Source organism: Bombus affinis, chromosome 2 (assembly GCF_024516045.1).
Source record: "Bombus affinis isolate iyBomAffi1 chromosome 2, iyBomAffi1.2, whole genome shotgun sequence".
Lineage (NCBI taxonomy): Eukaryota > Metazoa > Arthropoda > Insecta > Hymenoptera > Apidae > Bombus > Bombus affinis.
Window position 1 is genome coordinate 17437730 of NC_066345.1, and position 21888 is coordinate 17459617.

Sequence of the window (21888 nt, forward strand, 5' to 3'; positions counted from 1 at the left end):
CAATGTGCTAGCGTTTCTTATATACTCGAAAATTATTCTTATTCAATGACAAATCGTCTGACTGTGTATTTTCTCTGAAACCTGCCTAATACAATTCCGCGAATGCTACGCAATCTGCTAAGTATTCGACTAAAATGTATTTCCCCCGATGGAAATGAAATTTTCTAGCAAAACTAACGATGCAATTGAAACAAATGCGTTCATCTCACTCAAAACAAGGTTTGGCAGATTCCTCGCGAAGCATCTCTACCGTTGTTCCACTTTTCCCCGAGGGAGGTGTTTCCACACGTGGAAATAACTGCCCAATTAGTCAGCGTTCCCATAAAGCTCACAGAAAGCTCGACGTGCCGCGACGCAGACGCATCAATTTTCCCGGGACTGCGATTATGCGTTCAGCTACCTCTAGCACGTGGTTACACGCAGAGATCGGAAAATTAACGGTGGTCGGTGAACAGTCGTGAATCAATTTGGAAATAAATCGCGCGAACGAGTAAATTTCGCTGAAAATTGAGGATTCTTCGGCCGTTCGACGATGAAGATCGTGATCCACGAAGACGACGTCCGCGTCGAGGCGTTAGGCGGCACGGCCAAGCCGGCTCGGCGCCAAAATCAGCTCGCCAGTCGTGCTTTCCGGTCGGTGTTTTATAAATACTGCAGACAGTCGAAGAGTGCAGCGTACACGGGAGTCGCTGTAAAATCACGAATCTCGGCAGGCACGTTTACGGTTAGAGCAGCGGAAAGAACCGAACTCGAGTTTCGTGTTTCAAAAGAGACAAAAGTTTCCGGGCTGTTTCGATGAGATTTCAGCACATTATGAAGTTGATCGTGAAGAAATAAGTGCGTGGTAGTGGTGCTGGTGACATTTTCACGGATTAATTGTAGCCCGGGTTGGCTGAGCGAATTCTTGGAACGAAGTGCCAAAAATGCGAATGAATGCGAATGAGTGCGAATGAGCACGAATGAGTGCGAATAAGGGCGAGCGTGTGGTCGAAAGTTGGGAAAGAAGCATTTGGTGAAGCATATTATTCGGTCGGGGAAAGTGATAACCGAGCTATGCTCGGGGAAAGTGCGATAAGAGGCGGAGAAGTGATTGCTTAGGCGCCACTTGAATCTTTTGTCGAAGGTTACTCGTCGTTTGATATTTTCTTCTACCTGGACAGTCTTGTATTTTCTTCTACTTGGACTTTTTGGTGTTTTTCCTCTACCTGGATCTCTTGGCATTTCTTAGGTATGGGGTTAAGTATTCGAATCTATTTCTAATATTAATGAAAAACGATTATATTTATACTAAAAGATAAGAAATTAGTAAATTATCAGAAAATTAAGGAAAATTATTGAATTATTAATCTGTTTCGTATCGGAGATATAAATTGTATTTCATTATAAATTACAAGCCAACTATTTACTATTCGTAAATGTTATTTTAAACGATAATACGGTTTCCTTCCTTGTTCTAATTACTTTGTTCCGACATTTATTAAGATAACCAATCTCATAAACTTATCTCCTCCCCACATACGTATACAGTTGTCATTTTTAACTGACGATTGTTTACACTTAATAAGAAATAGAATCGACGTAGATGCTAGCGAAAGAGTTTTATATCCGGTGAATATACGGCCGATATAGTTAACGTAATTTGGCCGAAGACGAGAGATCCCGTGTGTATCGGAGATTTGCGGCGGTTCGTTATGTTTCAACTTGCGCAACGATACAAATACAAGATCTTAAATCCTCCGTTAGAAAAGAAATATCCCCTACCTGTGTGAAATTATAAACAGGAACAACTTATTCGAGCGAATAATATACACCTATGAATTATAGCCTGGAATCTGAGACGCTATTTCTGTCCTAGGCACGTGTACTTTGCTCTAACAACGATCTTTTCCGAACACTTCCGTTCTTCCCTTCCTTAATTTTTCTTTCAACGTGAAAATCTTGTCTAAACTATGCTGATCGTCATTTATCGATTAATTAATTCAATTTTTTCCAAATATTAAGTTGATTAGAAAGCTTGTATTCCTTTCAAAACTGAAAGATGATTAGTTAAATTAGGACAATCCGACAAAGATAATTCGGACAAACAACGAAGAAAATCCGAAATCGGTGGACAGAAAGATTCGAAACACATCGCCTACGAACTTTTTCAAATTTCGCTACGCTACCTGATATTTCCAATTTCACTAAAAGTCGCTGGACCCAGTGAAAGGTAGCCAGAATCAAGTTTGATTCGTCTAATATCTCTTCGCGCGGTATCGTCTACCTCCGAGTCGCATTTTCACGTCCTTTGACGCTCTGCTTCGCCCCGCGTTATTTTTCTCTGCCGCATCGATACCTTTTTTTTTCTCATCTCCGCGTCGGCATGAATGTTTCATGGTCTGAATACGCCGCTCCTGTATCGCGAAAACGCGTTCTCCATCGGAAGTAGCTGAACATCAAACGACGCGAGCTCGATTCTTTTCACGATTTCTGAACGCGATACGCCCGCGTTCAGAGTAAGTACATATCTTTTTCCTTCGAGACGAAGTGGCAGGCGAACCTTCCCCAACGCAAGGCATCATTCACCAAACTTTTTTTTACTCCGTCCGCATTTTTCTTTCCCTCTCTGTTTCTGCATCGCCGTTTCTCTTTCTCTTCTCATTCATGAGGAGGCCGTGCCACTTACGAGCTTTGTAACTCCGTGAAAACGCGTCGTTACCCTGCACGGCCGCACAAAGGGCGCATTATCTAAAACTTGCGCTTTCGCTTTGCGGCTACGCGGAAGCACGTGATCGCGGTTTAAGTGGCTTTTGGCAAACTTTCCCCTACCACTTCGCCAGCACTTTGGCCCACGATTTAATTCTCAACAGGATCTTGTTGTTACAAAATGCCGCTAGACTGTATGGAGCTTCTAATTCGAAGCCGTTTGCGTAACGTTCGCGAAGCTAATAGGAGCTAATCGGACAAATTATTGCAACTTCTTTAAAGTATCGTGGCAAATGAGAATTGTAATCCTGTTTGCTTGATTTTCTTTGTCGTACGACGAAGGCAATGTGATAAATGTCTCGGGAATTTGCAACTTTCTTTCAGAAATTTGCGAACGATGTAAATAGTTACAGTATCATGTGACGTCATTTACAATTCTAAATTAACGCTTTAACGAGCGGCCACGCCAATTGGCGATGTGGCGAAATAATCATATTGCAATGTGTAAACTCGTATTATAGATACTTTGAATAATATGCGATTTACGGAATTTCAAGTAAATAACGAAGAAATAATAATCACGATCTCGTAATATATGTACATATACATATACACACATACCTTTATATCTGCATATTGGTAAAGATATAATTGGAATAAAACCTCGTACAAAATTTTTCTACAAAATTTTTAAACGAAATGTTAAATCAGTTTCGACGAATCCTACATCATAATTTTCTATTCTCACGTTATACACCCTTCCCGCTAGTTCTATACTTTTACTTGAATTTATGGCTGTGATGACCCTTCCCCAATACATAATCAGCCTACACACGTTCACAATACGAGGTGAAAACGCAATCCTCCCTGGTACAATTCGAGTAACCAATACACGTCTCGCCCATCCATCACTGGACATGATTGAGAGCTTGCGGCTAAAAAGATAGAAAAAATAAAAACCGAATGTGAAGTATGCAACAAACCACTGCATCAAGTGTTTTAAAATACAACGCTCGTAAAAACCATTCATCGTGATTTTTATCGCGTTGTTGAAATAGCGATACTTCATATCCACGTGATCCTTCTCGTTTTGTTATAGAACGACGCGTAAGATTAATCCGAGCCATCTTGACGCGCCTAAATTATACTCGTTTAATTATTCCCGTACAAATTTAAATAGAATAATTATCGTTGAAGTCAACGGTATATCGGAATTTTAGCGCCGTATCTACCATTCGAATTCCACGATTTCTATCAATCTAGTCGTCGACAACGAAAGAACCATCCATTACCAAATAAACAACGCAACCTTCAATTTCAATCGTTTCAGTCGTAAGATCCATCGACTTCGCGACAGGATCGAAGATTGATCGACGTAAAGGCCAAGACCAACAGACCAACATGTGACAAAAAGGAGTGTTCGTAAACCTCGCGATATCTGCGTCGACCACAGCGGACAGTTAAACGCAACTTTTGGCTCGAATTCGAGTTCGTGGCGCACGATTGACGACCGTCCGTCAGAATGAGCTTAATGAAGAAGGCCATTGGCGGATCCATTCACAGGATACGAGAGTTCGAGCTGGAGAAGGTAACTCGATTGGCGAATCAAATCTTCCTCGTGATACGAGCAACCCCCTTTTTACCCCTTTTTCCCCTCTTTCCTTCGTTTGCGCGTTCGTTGCGATCGGTCCACAAGCCCTTTTGATACTCTTTTCAGGTAATATGATTTTTCGATCGACCAGATTGAATGAAGTTGTTGGTCTAATCGAAAGGGAAGGATGGACACGACGAACGTAAATTTAGAGTGCCATGGATGAACCGATTACTCGAGCTTTTACCGACTTTTCTCTGATTGCCCGTATATTGCAATCGAATTTAATTATTAATCTCTTGTCTTTGATTTTATAATATTTATCGCGGAGATCACGGAAATTACTTTTATTATTAGATTGTAATATACGGCATATTCCATTCAAATTGAAATCAAATTATATTCGTTGAAGTTAAAAAATTAAAATCATATATGAAGGAAATACTCTCTGTTTTAAAATAATCTACAAGGGTAATAACATTTTTCAGAAATGAAAACTGAGGGAATTTATGAGGGAATTTATACAGTGAAATTGCATGTTACAACTCGATGCAAGTGCTTTTGCTTACTTTGAAATGTTGCACATAATGTTCGAGATAAATTCTTCAGTTTTCGAATATCTACTAAAAATTCGCATCTAATTAAGAAATTGACCGATGTATTTAAACGTTAGAACTATTATAGAATTATCGAAAACGCGCAGATGCTTTTGGCAAGTCCAATCTTGGACTTTCAATAAGATAAAAACGTTATAGATTGTATATATTCTGCATATTTCCTACATGTTCCGTAATATCAATAAACTCCATACATTCACAAATGCTCTTTATAACACATCGACTCGATATATCCCAATAGCAGCTGAAAATAAGAGGCTCGAAATAAGAGGGACAAAAAGCTCGATACAATCCGTCGACAAAGCTTTCGTTCCTCTGACTTTTATTTCTCCTATAAAACACCTAAATAAAGAAGTTGGCATTCGACTCTACTTATGGACCAACGCAAGAAAACTCTTTGACGTTTTTCCTTAACCGAACATCAAACAAAAGCGAACATTCTTAGCCACGATCTTCGCCTGCCGATGAGTCACGAATGGAACGAACAGGCTCCAAAACAACAGCTGCGATCATAACCTCAAATAACGCCAACAAATCGTTCGATAGGTCAAAAAGATCATCGAGATTAAGTGGCATTAACAATCATAACTCACGCGTTCCCACTCATTCATTGTTTGTCGAGATCCAGAAATAGTAGCTTGCATGCGCAACATTTATACAACCGTGTAAAAGTATTTGGACACCTGGCGCAACTTTTAACATATTTTCAAAGATGGAAGAACGTCTCTTTGCCGCGAATTCTTTTTTCCCTGTCTTGTCCGGGACCAGACGTTCCGTTAAATTTAAACTATAAGAAAGAATATATATGGCCACGTCACTCAACAGTTCGATATTTATGCGTTATGAAACTTTTCGAATGTAGTTAGAAGGACACGTTTCTAAGATAGATAGATCGATCAGATACAATTAAAGTCACTCGAGTTAGATGTCTCCGGAGAACCAATGCCCATCCAGCTTCGACGTTCTTGTTCTTTTATTTAATTGAGATTTAGATCTTAATGAAATTTCAAAATATTTCATACACCCCTCCCCAATACAAAATATATTCATAAATAATTTCGTTATGTAAAATGTTTCATAATATATTCATAATGGGTATTCAATTACGCGAGCTACCGTGTTTGAACATCTGCGATAACTTCAATCATAAAATATTTATTGTCGAAATATTTATGCAAGGTAGTGAACCTCGAAACGAAGCAAACGCGGACTCATCCGTTTTCTGGCACTAAACCAACTTTCTCGCTCAATGCCCACTTTATGACAGTGCGCGACGCGATTGTAACCTTTAACACCTCGACGAGTCTTGCGAACAGCCTGTCTGCGGCTGCTCGAGAGTAATAAACCGACACCGTTTTCATTGTTACGGAGGTTTGTGGCAAATCGTATTTCTGCCAGGGTCTTTCTCTAACTTTGGAAAATCGGAGTATCCACCAAACACCGACGACACTGCATCGTGGCGAAGTCTATGACTCTGTTGGCGCTTGCCTCTAAAGTTACCTGGTGAATATGTGTCGCCGTGAATGAGACAACTTCTTTTTAGGTTTTTGGAACACGTTTCGTGTAAGTTATACGGAGTTTGAGTTCACGAGAATTACGACGTTAGCTCAGTTTCTTGTAGCTTCTCGGGTTTTGTAACGTGGAAATAGTAGACGATGACAGATGATGTGTTCGTTTTAAAGAAATAAGTTTCAAACAAAGGCTGGTTTTCGAATGAAGATATTTTATGAATGTACGTGTGTATAACGTATATGCAAACAGATACATACCTGAATAAAAATCTTCAAATATTATTATATTTGCTCCAAAACTGAAAAATGTCGAGTAATCGCTAAAATACATATACGAAGAAAGATTATTTAACTCTATATTACAATGAAATTGTGAATGTAACAATCGTTTTAAAAGAAAAATATATATATATAGATTTCATAATCTACGATCTAAATTCTACATCGCTGTTGAAATTTTTTCCACAAAAATATTACTGGCAATAAATAAAGAAAAGAAAATCATTCATCCAATCTAATCCTTATCAGTGACTTTAGTTTTAGTAATTTACGACTGCACTGCGACTTCCCGTAGTTAGACGTTTACAACGTATCGCACTAAATTATGCAACTTCATGGATCCACGAGCAGTTTCTGGTCAGTGTAAAAGGAATCCTCTACTTCCAAGAGGTATCTTCCGACGTTCGAAAACGATATCCATCGATCTTATAACAGAATCAAGTCGCGTTCCGAAATAGAAATAGACTTCTCTCGCGTTCCTCTTTAATTCCGACCGACTCGAAGAAAATCGACGCAAAGCTAGAGACGCTGCTAGCCCATTATTAATAAATGTCCTATTGTACGATATAATTCTTTGCTTGCAAATATCTCGTGTTTCAACGAATCAATTAATTACCAGGTAATTATCAAATCAATTACACCTTGTATTAAACATCTGGTTAAAGATTTGCCAAGATGAGAGGAAACTTGAAATAGAAATTCAAGGATCATGGCAAGGTTACGATATCTTAACAATGCTCTCCACATATCGAGCTATGGATAGCATTTTAACATTGATCGATAATATTTTCGTTAGCAGCGCCTGTACCAAAAACAGTAGCTGTTCTACGTCTTCATAAAATTCGTCTTTCACCCACCTCTCGTTCGAAGCAACAACACCTGAATTTGATGAATTTTTGCCGAACAGGTGAATTTGATCGACGAGTTTGATATTCTACAAATTGTTGGAGAAGGATGGTTCGGCAAGATCCTGCTAACCGAGCACCGAAGCACCCAGACCGAAATGGTACTGAAGGCGCTGCCAAAGGCATACACCGGCATCTCGGACTTCTTTCGCGAGTTCCATTATGGACTGCACCTGGCCGCGCACAGGAACATCATCACCACCTACGATGTGGCCTTCGAGACCGCTGGCTTCTACGTTTTCAGTCAGGAGTACGCTCCTCTCGGTGAGTGTCCCTTTTATGCCATGCACGTCTATGTCGTTTATCGATCGACTTGCATCGTGCTTTCCAAGATTTTTCTTCGCTTAAGGAATTTCGAGGAAAAATGATAAAAACAATAAAGCAGTAAAAAAAAATGTGTAATTTGAAGAATATTGTGAGAAATTTTACAAGAAAAATTTTTATGCTTCCAGATATGAATTCTTTCCACTGAGCAAATATTTTTAATATTCTGTTATAAATCTTTGGATGAGGAAGGTTAGGTCAATTCTAATTCATATATATATATATATATTAAAATCTACGTGTCATCTATACGTTTCTTACGCAAATTTAATTATCCAACGAGAAGTAAAATTGTTTCACCTTTTCACTCGGCTCTTTGCTCCGTTTATTGCCATAAAATAAAATATTCGATGTTCGTAATAACAATGATCCATCCTTCAAGAACAACATTCATTTATGAAAGGTATAGTTGGAATGGAAGAAATAAATTTGGCTCACTTTTCCATTAAAACTCTTAAACGAGGGACGGCATCAAATGTCTAACCGTGTATAGCTTCTACCTAATAGTTTTTGACGACTTTACGAATGTGGATTTATAACGGTGTGGGATGGCCATTGCGCCATGCATGTATGATTAACGCCTTAAAAATGTTGTTCTCGGGGGCTGTGGGAGCTCAGATGTGTGGGATAATGGAATATTTGATGCGGAGGAATCTCGATAGATGCAGGAAAAAAGGGAATAAAGGCCAGCAGAAACGTCGAGATGATAAATTGGTGCTCTTTGAAATTTTAATTTGCTGTTTGCTGAGTAACCGCTGCTGATGCATATTACCTATTCCACACAAAGTATGGAAATTCTATCGTTAATACTGGCTGCAAATTGTTTACCATATTCTGTAGAAATTTGGAACCACCTACCAATCAACCTAACCAACCCAACCAACCCAACCAATCTAACCCCAACCTAACCTCGATCATTGGAGAAAGACATGGCTGTGGAAATTGTTTTGCTGCAAGCAGTACTTTGTTTCTTCAGGATTCTTGTTTTCCTTCTCCTTTGATTCCATTTTCGAAATAAGCCTCTTTGCTCAAGTTTTTCCGATATTTCGAGTTATACAAATTTAAAATACTCGAATAAGAGACATCAATTTTCGTACAATAAAAAAGCTTGATATCTCTACATTTCCCATAAAAGTTACGATATTACACCGTATACGACCCATCATTTCAGGAGATTTAACGTCCAACGTAACGGAGACTGGGCTGGGCGAGCTTCACGCAAAAAGGGTAGTCAGACAATTGGCTGCAGCGGTTCATCATATTCACAGTCGCGAGTTGGTGCACCGTGACATCAAGCTCGACAATATTCTCGTGTTCAGGAGCGATTTCTCGCGGATCAAACTGTGCGACTTCGGCGAGACCAGAAGGGTGAACACGGTGGTGCGTCGGCACAACGAGTGGCTGCCATACTCGCCACCCGAGGTATTGCAGATCGACACTGACGAGACGTACAAGTAATTATACGATTGACCATTATTAGCAATTATCGCGGTTATTTTTAATTTTTGGGATTACCATAAATTTTCTATGCAAACAATAATTGTTCTACTTTTAGAACAGAAACACGTATGGAACAGAAACCAAATACTGTTATAAAATTACACCCATGATAGTATAAACGTAATTCCTATTGACGAATTAAATTAGGATTCAATTAAGGATTGAATTTATGATAAAAGCAAGATGGAATAGATATTAAATCTAGTCGACGTTAAACCTTCGATTTAACAACGTGCTCAAACGATAAACACCTTTTGGGAAGTAGTGTATTGAAATTGATTCGAGAATAGTGGCCAGAAGAAATATTTGGGTTAACATTTATACGGGAGAACATGATCTCGTTGTTGACGTAATCTGTTCTGTTTTGTTTAAACGTTTGATCGATCGACAATGCGGAAAGCGTATTTTGTATGTGACTTTTATTCTTTTTGCAACATCTTTTTATTGTTTGTGAAGATGATGAATGAATCGTTATACCGCGTAGGCATGTTACATTTTATGATATCAATAACAGGATTTCGTTCATTTTATATCGTTGACAAGAGAAAATTTATAGCTCTTCCAAACCTAATTCAAAAATATATTTGTATAATATTTTATAACAATTTCCAAGCCATTAATCTTCCGTATGATTTATCTGTTTTATTAAAAATTTATAAACGTTCTATCGGATAGTTTCGCATTGAATTTTAGTAAGGAAATGTTTGATCGTTTGGAGCTCGTTAAAATCGTGATCATGAATGAGAAAATATGCAGGCGTACGCGTGCAGCTTATTTACGTTTGACGTTTTCAGAGCTCTCACGTCGCACGATGTCTGGCAGTTCGGCATTGTCCTATTTGTCTGTCTGACTGGATGCTTACCGTGGCAGAAGGCGGCGTTGGACGACCCGCGCTACACCAGATATCAAAACTGGCACAACGCGACGCTCAACATAGCCAAGAAACCGAAATTATTTCAGCTGATCAGCTCACGAGCGCAAAGGTCAGTTTCTTCGAGAGAACCAGGCGCCGGCATACGTTTAATCATATTTGAAGATTTTTATCTAACAATTTAATCGCTTTCAAACATTTGATATCTGTCAAAAATTAACGCAAGACGTTTAATTAAGTAATTAAATAATTTAAATTAAATGATCGAACAATTTTAATAACATAATGGAACCGATAAACTTCTATTTTCATAAGAAATTTTTATGAAATAATTTTAAAAGTATCGAAATTTCGAGCTTTTTAGTTCAATAAGGAATTATTCGTACGTCGAGAAATTCTACTCGCATCTACATGGTACGATTTCAATTTTAACGAATAGAAAGTTCAGTCCGATATATATAGTAACCCGACTACAGGGAGTATAGGAAGAAAAGTATAAATTGCTGTACACCGAAATCGTTCGTTAAACACGTGGGGAGGAGAGTTCATAAAAAGGGTGGCGTTTTCAGGATCGATTCAGCGCGTTAAAACAAGCAACAGGATTCACTGTACAACGGATTATATTCTAAGGTCGCGCAAAGAGTAATACCGAGAAATGTTTCCATTTTAGCTTTGGTTTGTTTTCGAAACAAGCACGAGTACGACTGAAAGCAAGCCAGCAACCCCCGAGTTAAATGGTTTATTGTCTCTGAGCGAACGGAATCATTAAACGTAGCGATATGACGGAATCTTATTCGTAGACCAAATTACAATCTATAGAATTTACAAAACTCGTTATATATTCTATTAAAATGATTCTCACAGAAGTTAGACTCTCGCTTTTTGTCCCTGCACGATACTCGGGTATGTTCGTAATATACAATACAAATGTCAGTTTCAAATTTTCTTTTGTCCACCGATCTACCCTCGTCACTTTATTCTAAAACTTGTTTTACTCATCTATCAAACTCCTAATTTCTTTTCATCGATTCTTCTCACCGTTACGAAGGATGTTCAAACGATTACTGGACCCTAAAGCCGAGAAGCGTCCCGTTAGCGTATTGGAGATAAACAAATACCTGGAGGACAGGTGGTTAGCGAAACTCGGCGCGGAGAAGGCTATGAACGGTAACGATCGATCCGAATTAAAGACCTTCTCTTCCTCTCGTTTTCCTATCCACCTCGTTGATTCGACGTTTGTACAGGTGGCGCCGACGAGAGGGACGAGCTCTGCCCGTCCATGTACAGCTTCCACAGCTCTCTCGAGGAGAAGAATCAACTGCTTCACACTCTGACCACGTACGGGATCGAGACCACGGTGGACAGAGCTAGGAAGAAGGACCGAATCAGAGAATGGATTCAAGCGAGCGCTATAGTCGAAGAGTACGAGGAAGACGAGTCGGATCTAAACGAGGACATTCGTATCTACGAGGACGAAGACGAAGAACCGAGCTCGATGAAAGGCAGACACTTTCCGGAGACTCGTCCAGTGGTGAAGAACGAACCCAAGAAACATAGAAATAGAACGCATGCATCGTCAGCTAGAAAGAGACAGCCTATCAAAAGACAGCCAACCGAAAGGAAGATTCCGTTTGCACCTCAAGTAGCCGAGGAACGAGAAACCATCGCCCGATTCGCCAGTTTCCCCAACGGCGATCCTAATCTCGCGGTCCATGCCAATGGAATAAACGGCAACGCGATACTTCCTCTCGCGTTACCTCTGAAAACCGAATCCAACATGGAGGATCAGAAGCCACTGGCGAACGAACAAATTAATAATTCACCAGCGAGCAATTTGAACGCCTCTCAAGACGAGACTCTTGCAACGAGGAGTGGCAATGGGTTCAAATCTAATTTACCCGAGGGAACTCCCGAACTGGCAAAGCCTTCGCAAGATTTCCAGGATCGAACCTCGCGGGTAGACATGGTCGGTAATGGAAGTTTGCCGAGAAGCCCGCAGATCCCTGCTAGGAGGCATCGTTCGCAAACCGCCCCGTTTCCGGCCTCGCCGGTGTCGAACGGAAACGAAGCAGAGTCTGCGAGAAGAACGCAATCGGCCACTATATTGGTTGGTTCGACGCAGCCAGACAGATCCAACATGGCGATCGGTCGACCGATGGAGAGGTCAAGTGTACCGGTAGCGAACGGCCAATCGTCGATGGCTCGGGGCGAGAGCTCGACCCCGAGAGCGGAGCATCGATCCCCGGCGCAATCAATGTCTCGAGTAGAGAATGCACCGATGGTAATGCTGCCTATGGCAGCGGCTCGAGTGGAGAATCAATCGAGTAATCTGACAGCGGCCAGAAACGAGAAATCTGGGCCGGTTCCCCTTGTGTCGCAATCCGCCAACCCTCTCACTATGTCTGTTGCATCTCATTTGGTCATGCAGAGCTTCAACGCGCTACAAGGGATCAACGCAGTCGCCGCGGGGGACAACAATAATACCGTGACAGGTTCCACGTCGAATTTGCGAAACTCGCCGAAAAACAGTCCATCTTCCACGCCGAGTAAGACCCTGACACCGAAAGATAGTCCAACTACCACACCCGCGAGAACATCTACGCCTCCAAAAAATAAGATTCATAAGGAGGAAACAATGATCTATAGGAAGGATCCATTTGAACAATATGGAATCGCCCAGGGAGTGATCCTGAGGACGGACAACGCACGACGAGGTTCCATGGAGAGCGGCAACAGATCCGCTAGTAATTGAGGATCGATGTTTGATTTCGCTTTCGCGTGACACGGAGGTGGGTGGGGGCTGTCGAATCGATGGGATTGCGGATGGGATGTGATACCGTACATCGTGTCCTGGTTTGGCAACGGTTTATGCGTCGTGTATCTGGTTACGCAGCCGGAGATTCGAAGCAGGAAAAGTTGTGTTCTCGTTGTGATACTCGATTTGCAATCGGTGGTCGTACACCGATGGTGGTAGAATATGTTTTGAAATGAATTTCAGGACTTTGAGAAGAGGATAAAACGAGATATTTCTTTGAAGATAGCCACTGAAAGACATAGAGTAGATCTTGCTTTAAATGAAAATAAACCGATTCGAGGATGGAGAGATCGAGTACGACTGATAAATGTTGCAGAAAAATCAAATGAATTTGGTTACATTGAAAGAAAAACGAAATATATACCATAGAGACGAATGAAATATTATTTGAAGAGGTTGCTGTAAGACATAGCGTAGATCTTGTTCTAATTCAAGACACATGTTCGTTTGGCTGTGGAGGTAGTTTTGTTTGAAACGTAATGATTTCTGGAACATAGCACGATACAAAGAATTTGATATTCCTCTGAACGGAAGATGAAACAACGAATGAAATACTTTTTGAACATGCCTATTGGCAGATATAGATTAGATCTTGCGATAACTCGAGATAAATTGTTTTATCATATTCCAAGATGTAATATCTATATCTATTTTATATAATGCCGAGAACGAGTACATAAATATTGAACGCATAGAATTACGATATAAATATAAGCTGATAAATGAAGCCAACCTAACCCCGTTTTTGAGAATATTTCCACCAAACGACTCGCCATAAAGAAACTCACTCTATGCATGATAAATATCACGAACAGTATTAAGGTGATCCAAAGAGGGCTAAAGAGGCCATAAATAAAAGGACGAATCAAAAACTACGAATTTATATACCATACAGAGTGATTGAGAACGAACAAGTTAGATAAATTCAAGCTATTCGATCGTCGCGTCGTACATATCGAACTTGGTATCAAACACATAACAGTGCATCGTTTAGACTTTAAACTGTCCCGTTTGTTGGATGCGAGCCATGGACGATGCTCATTATATTCGCGATTCTTTTATTCCTTCATGCTGATTGCAACGTTGCATCGCCAACACGAACCTCGTTCAATCTCGATAATTTATGGATTATTGTTTCCTTTATCGTTTCCTTTTCGCTGCCAACAGGATGGGCCGATGAATCGTACAAGCAGACAGAAAGGTAACGATCATCGAGTAATAGGCATGTACAAATTTTATTTGAAATAAAAATGAGAAATGAGAAAAAATTATTTCAACCGCTTTAATTCTTTTCATGTTAACTTTAATTTTTTAATAACCAAAAGGAAAGTAATATTATTTTGTGTTACGATCAAATGATTTCCCACTTTGTTTCACATCTGCCTTTGCAATATAAATGACAATTATGGTATAATAGAACCAGAAATAAAAATACGAAATATCAATTGAAGTGAAATATAATTTGATAGATAAATAATGAAATAATTTGAAAAAATCCTTCTATTTAAATAAACTGACATAAAGTTTCCTCAAAATAACATTTAATCAAATACTCATTTTCCAAATATTTTATTCAAATAACGTCCAAGCCGATTGAATAACGCCATTGGCCATGATCGTCTAATCTCACCCAATGTGTCGTGTATTTCAGGAACAATTTACGTATAGCTGTGATCGTCGATCAGCCAGGAATCGTGGAGGCGGACAAATTTTGGCAAGTTGCTCCCAGAAAACCACTCGTTCTTGTCCTTGACCGTGGAGGGAGCAAGCACTTTCGATTTTCTTAAGATTTGATAATACCGATCACGATTACTCGATTCCAAGACGACGCGCGACGTTAGGCTAATCGAAATGTAAATATTACATTGTACACCGTGGGCAGGTTCCTCCGCGTGCTTCGAAGTAATCGAAGGTGTGGTCGGCGGAATGTAACGTGAGTTCGATTAATTGCGATATAAAAGACTCGTAGGATCACGCTTGAATTCTTATTTCTTCGATTGAACCCGTTCCAAGCGATTGCCAATGTACGAAGAATGTACAATTTTATGGTTATGAATGGTGTTATATGTTCAATATGTATTACGTAAATAAGAAATTGTAAAATCTGCACGAGTATCTATATTCGACGAATAAATGAGGATAGAACAAATAATACGACGATGGCGACGTTCAAGTGCGTTTTATTTATAGTTTATATAGGTTTGATACACTCGATCATTTTATCGGCATCGTTCTTTTTCCATTGGAAATATCCTCGGAAATTTGTTCTTCAAAAATAAAAAATCCAATAAAAGCAGGGAGATTCGAGATACTTAGCAATTCCGAAGAATGATAACAGATGGCAGCCAAGGTTAGGAAACATATAGGGTGAGATACACGTACGAAAGCATGCATGTATGTTACGAGATATTTCCTCCACACTACTTGGCAGTCGTTCAATTAAATATAGACGTGTAATAAATCGTTTCGTCGTATTTTCAGATTTATAGGAAATAACGTACGACGTCAAGTATTTATTCGATAAATATTTATCACAATGATATGAAGAAAATTAAACAAAAAGCGAACAAAAATAATACGATAATAACGAATAAGATTAATGTATAAATATTTAATTAGTCTATAATTAACAGTTAATTAATTCTTCAATACCTCATACTTAATTAAGGATGGGTAACTCCTTCGATATCTAACACCTAATTAGAAGTATCAAATTGACGCATTAATTATTCATTGCTCGACCCTATAAATGCAAATTTGAATTTCTTCTGAACTACGAACTAAGAAGCTTTTCTAAAAAGAAAATACCCAAGAACTGTTTGCAAGTTTATCAGGAGAAAACATTCATCCTATGTTAGAAAATCACCATACACAAGGGAGCGAAATCTCTCTTCGTTATCAACTCGATTGCTCAATAATTCCAATTCCATGTTCGTAAAAAATAATCCATTCTGCGATTCAAGCCAATTTCCGTAAAATGAATCACTAAGCAAGCTCTAAAAACGGGCATCATTGACGAACGAAATCAGCGAAGCTAATAATATCTTCTCGATTAGCGAACTCGACGGACGAACTATGAGCAGAACGCTTAACGTAATCGTCTCGTGACGATAAGCATTCCTTTCTTTCTCGCCATCTCCTACAAACTAATCTCACTCCCTTGCCGTGTAATTAATTATGAATAAAGGAAAAAAAAAACGAAGAAGAAGACGGAGAAAAAGAAAGAAACGAGCGAAGCGATACGGCGACTGAGCTTGAAAATGCTCGATATTCTCGACGCGTGTGTCCGTGGTTCTTCATGCGTCGCTTTCGACTTCATCCTCACCATAGTTGTCGTAGACGTCGAGGTAGACGTCGTCGAGGTCCTCACCGTAGTCGTCACAGTAGTCGTCGCCGAGGTCCTCGCCGTAGTCGTCGACGGAGGTACGTGTCTGGCGATATGGAAATAATTACCGGGCGGGGCGGAGGCACGAATTAATTAAGAGATACGTAAGTAGCGTATATTGCGCACGAGATGCAATTACGTCGTCTTTGAGTCCGCGGCGTAGCCAACGCCCCGGCGAAATATAACGAAGTGCAAACCGGCAGCCAGCGATAGGCTTTGACACCGTTCCCTTGGATGCAAAATGACCCTTTGCCGTGGAATTCGCGTTTATCGACTTCTTATCGGATTAGACTATGGTTACGAATTCACGTAAACGATCAAAAATATAAATTAATTAGTCCATGATTCGGTTTATTAAAATCTAAAATGATTTTTACTATTTTATCAATTTTTGAATATCAGGGATCCTAACAGCCGTAATCCGAATGAAAATAGTTACGGTGTAAGTATCTTGGTTTAAGTGATTTTGATCACGAATAACCATTATTCTTAATAAGAAATTTTAATCAGTCTTGGTTACCGATAATCATTACCGGCATAAAATGGAATTTTCTTGATTACCGAGAACGATTATCGTCGACGGAGATTTTTCGCTTGCTTTCGAGCTTGCAATTTCTATTAACATTACCGATGTTAGTCAAAGTCAAAGAGCCACGCCTAAATGACCCACGTTCGTAAAAATTTATTTGATCGATTGGTCGCGTGTATACAAACAAATTCGCGTCCACTCTAAGTACAATGTTAGACGGCGCCGTGCCGCGACGCCGGCCATCGATAGCGAAAACTGCCTTGGCCGCGATCGTTAACGGGGTTCTAAGAGGAAGTCGAATAGATTGCACGAGGAGAAGGGAGAGTACAGCATTAGAGAGAAATGGAAGTCGAGCAAGCTTAATTGCTTGTGGCTTGGACGAATTCGGATGATTAATGGTATCGGGGATTGTCGCGTGGATTAGATGGATGGCGTTTCAAGGCTAGCAGAGTAACATGGGTTGTACTGTTTTAAACGGAGCTTTAAGTCCCCATGGCGTGTGTAATGGAATGTCGCGTTGCATAATGGAAGCGAGCGCATCGTGGTGGGTTTTGATGCTTTTACGATCGCTGCAATATTCCTGGGGATCGTAAAATTTCTCGGCTGTAGAGTTTCATCATGTTTTACCTACGTTCTTAGCTCTTATGCCCTTTAACCAGCGTAATCTTTAAATTAGTTATGAAACTACGAATGCTATATTTATGAATTGTAAATCATGGTTTGTAGTGGTTATGTAGTAATTATGAGGGGCGATAAAATTTTAGAATCTTGTAGCGTATATCGAGAAGAGTAAAAGATGGTCAACAGAAATCTTAAAACGAATATTTTTAAGAGAATGAAAGATGAAAGCTTGTTTTTGCGTTTTTAGACGATCTTTCTACCTTTTCAATAGAAAATCTGTAAATTTTCGAACAGTCCTTCCGCAACTCTGATCTATATAATCTAGGGTTGTATAATTTGAATTTTATTATTCCATTATTATTCTACTATTGTAGATTCCATAAATGTATTCTATTATTCTATTATGATAGAAGTACATTTACGCGAATCTGCCGAGGTACAGACAATTCGCATGATTAGCGCCTACATAATAGGAGTTTAATAATTCTTCCCACTAACTGCAAATTTCGTATAAATAATAGGAACTGATGTTCCAATCTGTTGGCTCAATTTTCTAGGATCCGTTTCATCCAACACTAACTAAAATTTTGTTTCGATAGATGAGATCCGACTGTATCGTTGCTCTATTAATAAGATAACGAGATTAATTCAAAAAACGACGGAGAGACAGGTGGTAATTAACGTAATCCAAGTTACTACTAGTTCAGCCTGTATATTTACTGTAAAGAAACTAGACACTCTAGCCATGAAAAAGTCAATTCCTAGATCAATTTCACATTATCGCTCTTCTCTCGCCAACTTGAAAAACCTCCCTTCGTCGAATTCACCTTCCAAACGCTCTTACAGCACTCTTCTCCACCGAAGCTTTACTACCAACTATATTTCACATCCCAATTAAACTCTCTGTTCAAACGGAGCCACCCAAGCGCAGCGTTCGCGCGTTGGGTCCGCCCAGCACCCAATGCATCAATCCACCACCAAGCACGAGCAACACCCGAAGAAGCAAAAAAGCCATGCATACATTCAGACCGTCGACCTTGCTCGCCAAGCGAACCAGGTTCACGTTCTCGTGAGGCCCCGGGGAACGGGTTGCCGATCAGGGATTCCCGAGCCGTCACCTTCGGCCAGCAAAAGCAAGGATGAAAATTAATGAAACCACAATTGGCGTTAATGGCTTCCCGTGGCACCAACCGACTCGAGAGAGTGAAAGAGAGAGCTTCTCGTTGCTCCTCGATGCTCGTGCATCCTCGTTACGGATAAACGTGGCGATTTTCGAGGGTCCAACACTGTGTTGAAATCTTACGATGAATGCAGAAACGCACGCGATACATATTCGTATTGACTTTGTTTCTATTCGAATATTTAAGAACTAATAATAATTTCAGGAAATGACGGTTTACGCGTAGCAATCGTGATCATGTTCTTCCTACAGATTTTGCGGTCTATACGGAGTCTTAAGGAATTCTTGCAACTCTTTCGGAGGATCGATTCTCGACACCGAAACATATACCAAAAAAAGTACGTAAAATCGCTGAAAATATATTTGTAATAGTTATCGATGAGCACTAAAGTGATATAGCAAATTTTCAAAAGCGTTTTTCTCGAAAACGAAAGCCCATATGCAAAGAAATTATTAAGATACCGTAAACTCGCGTTAACATTATCAACAGGAATCACGTTGCTCGATTATACCGCAAAATACTTTGACTTTGAATGAATTTTGTGAAAGTCAGTAGCCACTGAACAAGTTGCATTTTCGCAGATCTCCGAGCTGCATCGTTTATGTGACTGGCCGTTTGTGAATCATAGCTAAGAAAGAGGTAGTCACCGCGTGACAGCCGATTTGTTTGAAAGGCTCGGAGGCAAGGGATATCCGCGGCTCGCGACACGATCCAGATCCGAATTGGTTGAAGAAGATCGTGGTTCTGCGTTGAACGTGTGGCTCTATTTATAAATGGGCGCCGCGTGTGCGGCCACCGGTAACACGCTCCGAATCACTCGTGCCCGATGTTAATTCATTCGATTCTCGGTATCGCGAGCTGGGATCTTGTCTTTAACGCGTTAAGCCCTCGGCCTTGACGTTCCGTGTAATTACACCGCGTGGTCGCCGCGCGGTGAATCGCGCATCCTGAAACGAGTTGAACCGGAGTAGTAATATAACGTGGCGCGATGCCTTTTAATGAAACTTCTTCTCTCGAGTCCTGACGAGGCTTCAACGTCGCGTGGTTAACGATGTGAATGGTGAGATAGATAGGAAGATTGACCGGGTTGACGCGAGGTTTGTTATAAATACGCGAGTAGAAAAGGGTGCTCTTTCTCTTTCTCTTTCTATTTCTCCGGTTTAAAGATGGTAATTACAGTTAATGGGTAGAGTGCGAATTTTTATGCGTTTGTAAGAAATTCAAAGGCGCAAAAATCCACAAAATGCATATAATACGCAAAAATGTATAAAATATCCGAAATACGGTACTCGTTGTAATATTTAGTAGAGGAAATAGTTCTCTGCGTAGATATCATTTATTTAATCGTATTCATTAAAATATGAATCTACGGAAATACCCGCGGTCTATTAATAAAAGAGCAGTCGAGAATTTCGAATGTACATTCACGAATAGTCGTAGGAACCTGTTCGAAGAGTAATTTTGAACGAATTCTATAGTAAGATAAATTTTATGTATCGTTCGAAGAGAATGTTTGAAGTTGTGTATAGTAATATCACTGTATCTGCGGAGGAGGTAAGCGATTGCGAGCGCATGTGTACACGAACTTCCTGTTTCATTTTGGATGCCTCTATATGCTGCCAAAGTTTGCCGGGTGAAACCGGAAACACCCTGTATATAGCGTGTTTATCGAAGCGGATGTACATATAAGATATTACAATGTAGTCTCAACAAACAAATACTTAATCTATGAAGGGAGTTACGGCCATGTTGCGTTGAAAGACTTCGTGTGGATCGACTGTGGACTGTACCAGATATGCACATACATATGTGTTAGATCAATTTTACGGAATTCGTCGACAATTAGATTCATTCGAAAATAACTGGCTCGGTTACCCACTGGTTATTAATAAATAAATTCTTCAAAAATAGAATTGCTCTTTCATGCAATACACTCGTCCTACAGTAATTTGCAATTTTGTTACTTTCCACTTCCATAAATTTTACTCTATAACACGTTGCTTTACAATACGAAATATTTTTAAAACAAAGCATTTTTCTAAAAAATCTTTCTAAAAGATCGTCGAGTCTCCTATGCGTTAAATTCTTCCTGCGAACGTTTCGCGTTTCTTTATTTTCTAAATCAACCAAGCACACCTGTTATGCTTCCTTACTCGAACCAAACCTCGCCAAATAAACCCACGACAAAATAAATCGTAAAAACTCCAAGCACGTCATTAAACCGAGCCACAATCGCCTTCCGAGTAACACGGTTGTAATAGCAATTTTCGAAAAGGAACACGTGTACATACGTGCGAGGGACGTTCGTGCGTCTTGTTAATTAACTCGCAATCCGGTAATTGGCCACGATAATAAGTTGCAGTTCTGGCACGCGGGGTCGTTCTACGGCTCATCGTCGGGTGCTATCTGGTTTGCCGGTGCACACCGTCGACCCTAGGAAACGTTAGAACGATAAAGAGGTTGCAGAGGGTCAAATCGCTTTAATCCTCCTTCCTCTTCCTTCTCTTTTTCTTTTTTTCTTTTCTTTTTTTTTTTTTTTTTTTTTTTGTTTCTTTGAATGGGTTGTCTCGGGCGCGGTCGCGTTAGCCAAGGACGAAGAGATCCGAGATACACGGCTGGGAAAATTCAGCCTCGAGATAATCTCTAACCCTTCGGGTTAATAGCCTGTTCTCCTCCGAAAAATTTACCTTAATTCTGGCCGGCTCTCTTCGCAGCCGGAAGTCGTGCCGGGCGACTGCGACTTCTCATCGAGAAGTCTGTTGATGTCTACGTGAAGCCTGTTCTCGCGTGTTTTATGTGGTGAAACGAAAAGTTTACCAGTCGTAGACTCCTTGGATTTGTTAATTGTAGGATGATATTGAGCTCAGTGCATTCGTAGTTGTAAATTTCCTAATTTAAACAGTATATGATGTTTAATGTTTATGGGAAAAATATACATTATTACTCGTTTATGCCAACAGTATACACTATGTGCAGCTTATGTAGTAGATCTCTGGTAACAGTATGTTAATTTTAGCAAAATGTTTTAGCAAAACAAATTCATGGCAAATTGATGATTAGAAGCAGTTCTTGTT

The 21888-nt window shown here is 39.9% G+C and overlaps 1 protein-coding gene across 2 annotated transcripts; it reads left to right on the forward strand.

The window, feature by feature from the left end:
- The first annotated feature begins 613 nt into the window (after positions 1-613).
- On the forward strand, positions 614-15250 carry LOC126928787 (hormonally up-regulated neu tumor-associated kinase). 2 transcript variants are annotated; one of them, XR_007716947.1, is made up of 8 exons: positions 614-1228; positions 4016-4273; positions 7591-7852; positions 9084-9366; positions 10207-10395; positions 11332-11450; positions 11528-14299; positions 14750-15250. XR_007716947.1 is itself a non-coding variant. In XM_050744558.1 (7 exons), the coding sequence occupies exons 2-7, from the start codon at positions 4208-4210 to the stop codon at positions 13033-13035; spliced, it is 2427 nt and encodes an 808-aa protein (XP_050600515.1). In that variant the 5' UTR covers positions 614-1228; positions 4016-4207; the 3' UTR covers positions 13036-14369. The 2 variants fall into 2 exon arrangements, 1 of the variants encoding a protein (XP_050600515.1); XM_050744558.1 differs by lacking the exon at positions 14750-15250 and having other exon boundaries at positions 11528-14369.
- The last annotated feature ends 6638 nt before the right edge of the window (positions 15251-21888 follow it).

What these genes read in the sequence shown, in the direction of transcription:
- LOC126928787 (XM_050744558.1), top strand. Translation starts at nt 4,208, where the DNA reads ATGAGCTTAATGAAGAAGGCCATTGGCGGATCCATTCACAGGATACGA. An exon ending in ATCAGCTCACGAGCGCAAAG is followed by an intron (nt 10,396 to 11,331) that starts GTCAGTTTCTTC and finishes ACCGTTACGAAG; the next exon opens with GATGTTCAAACGATTACTGG. An exon ending in CGCGGAGAAGGCTATGAACG is followed by an intron (nt 11,451 to 11,527) that starts GTAACGATCGAT and finishes ACGTTTGTACAG; the next exon opens with GTGGCGCCGACGAGAGGGAC.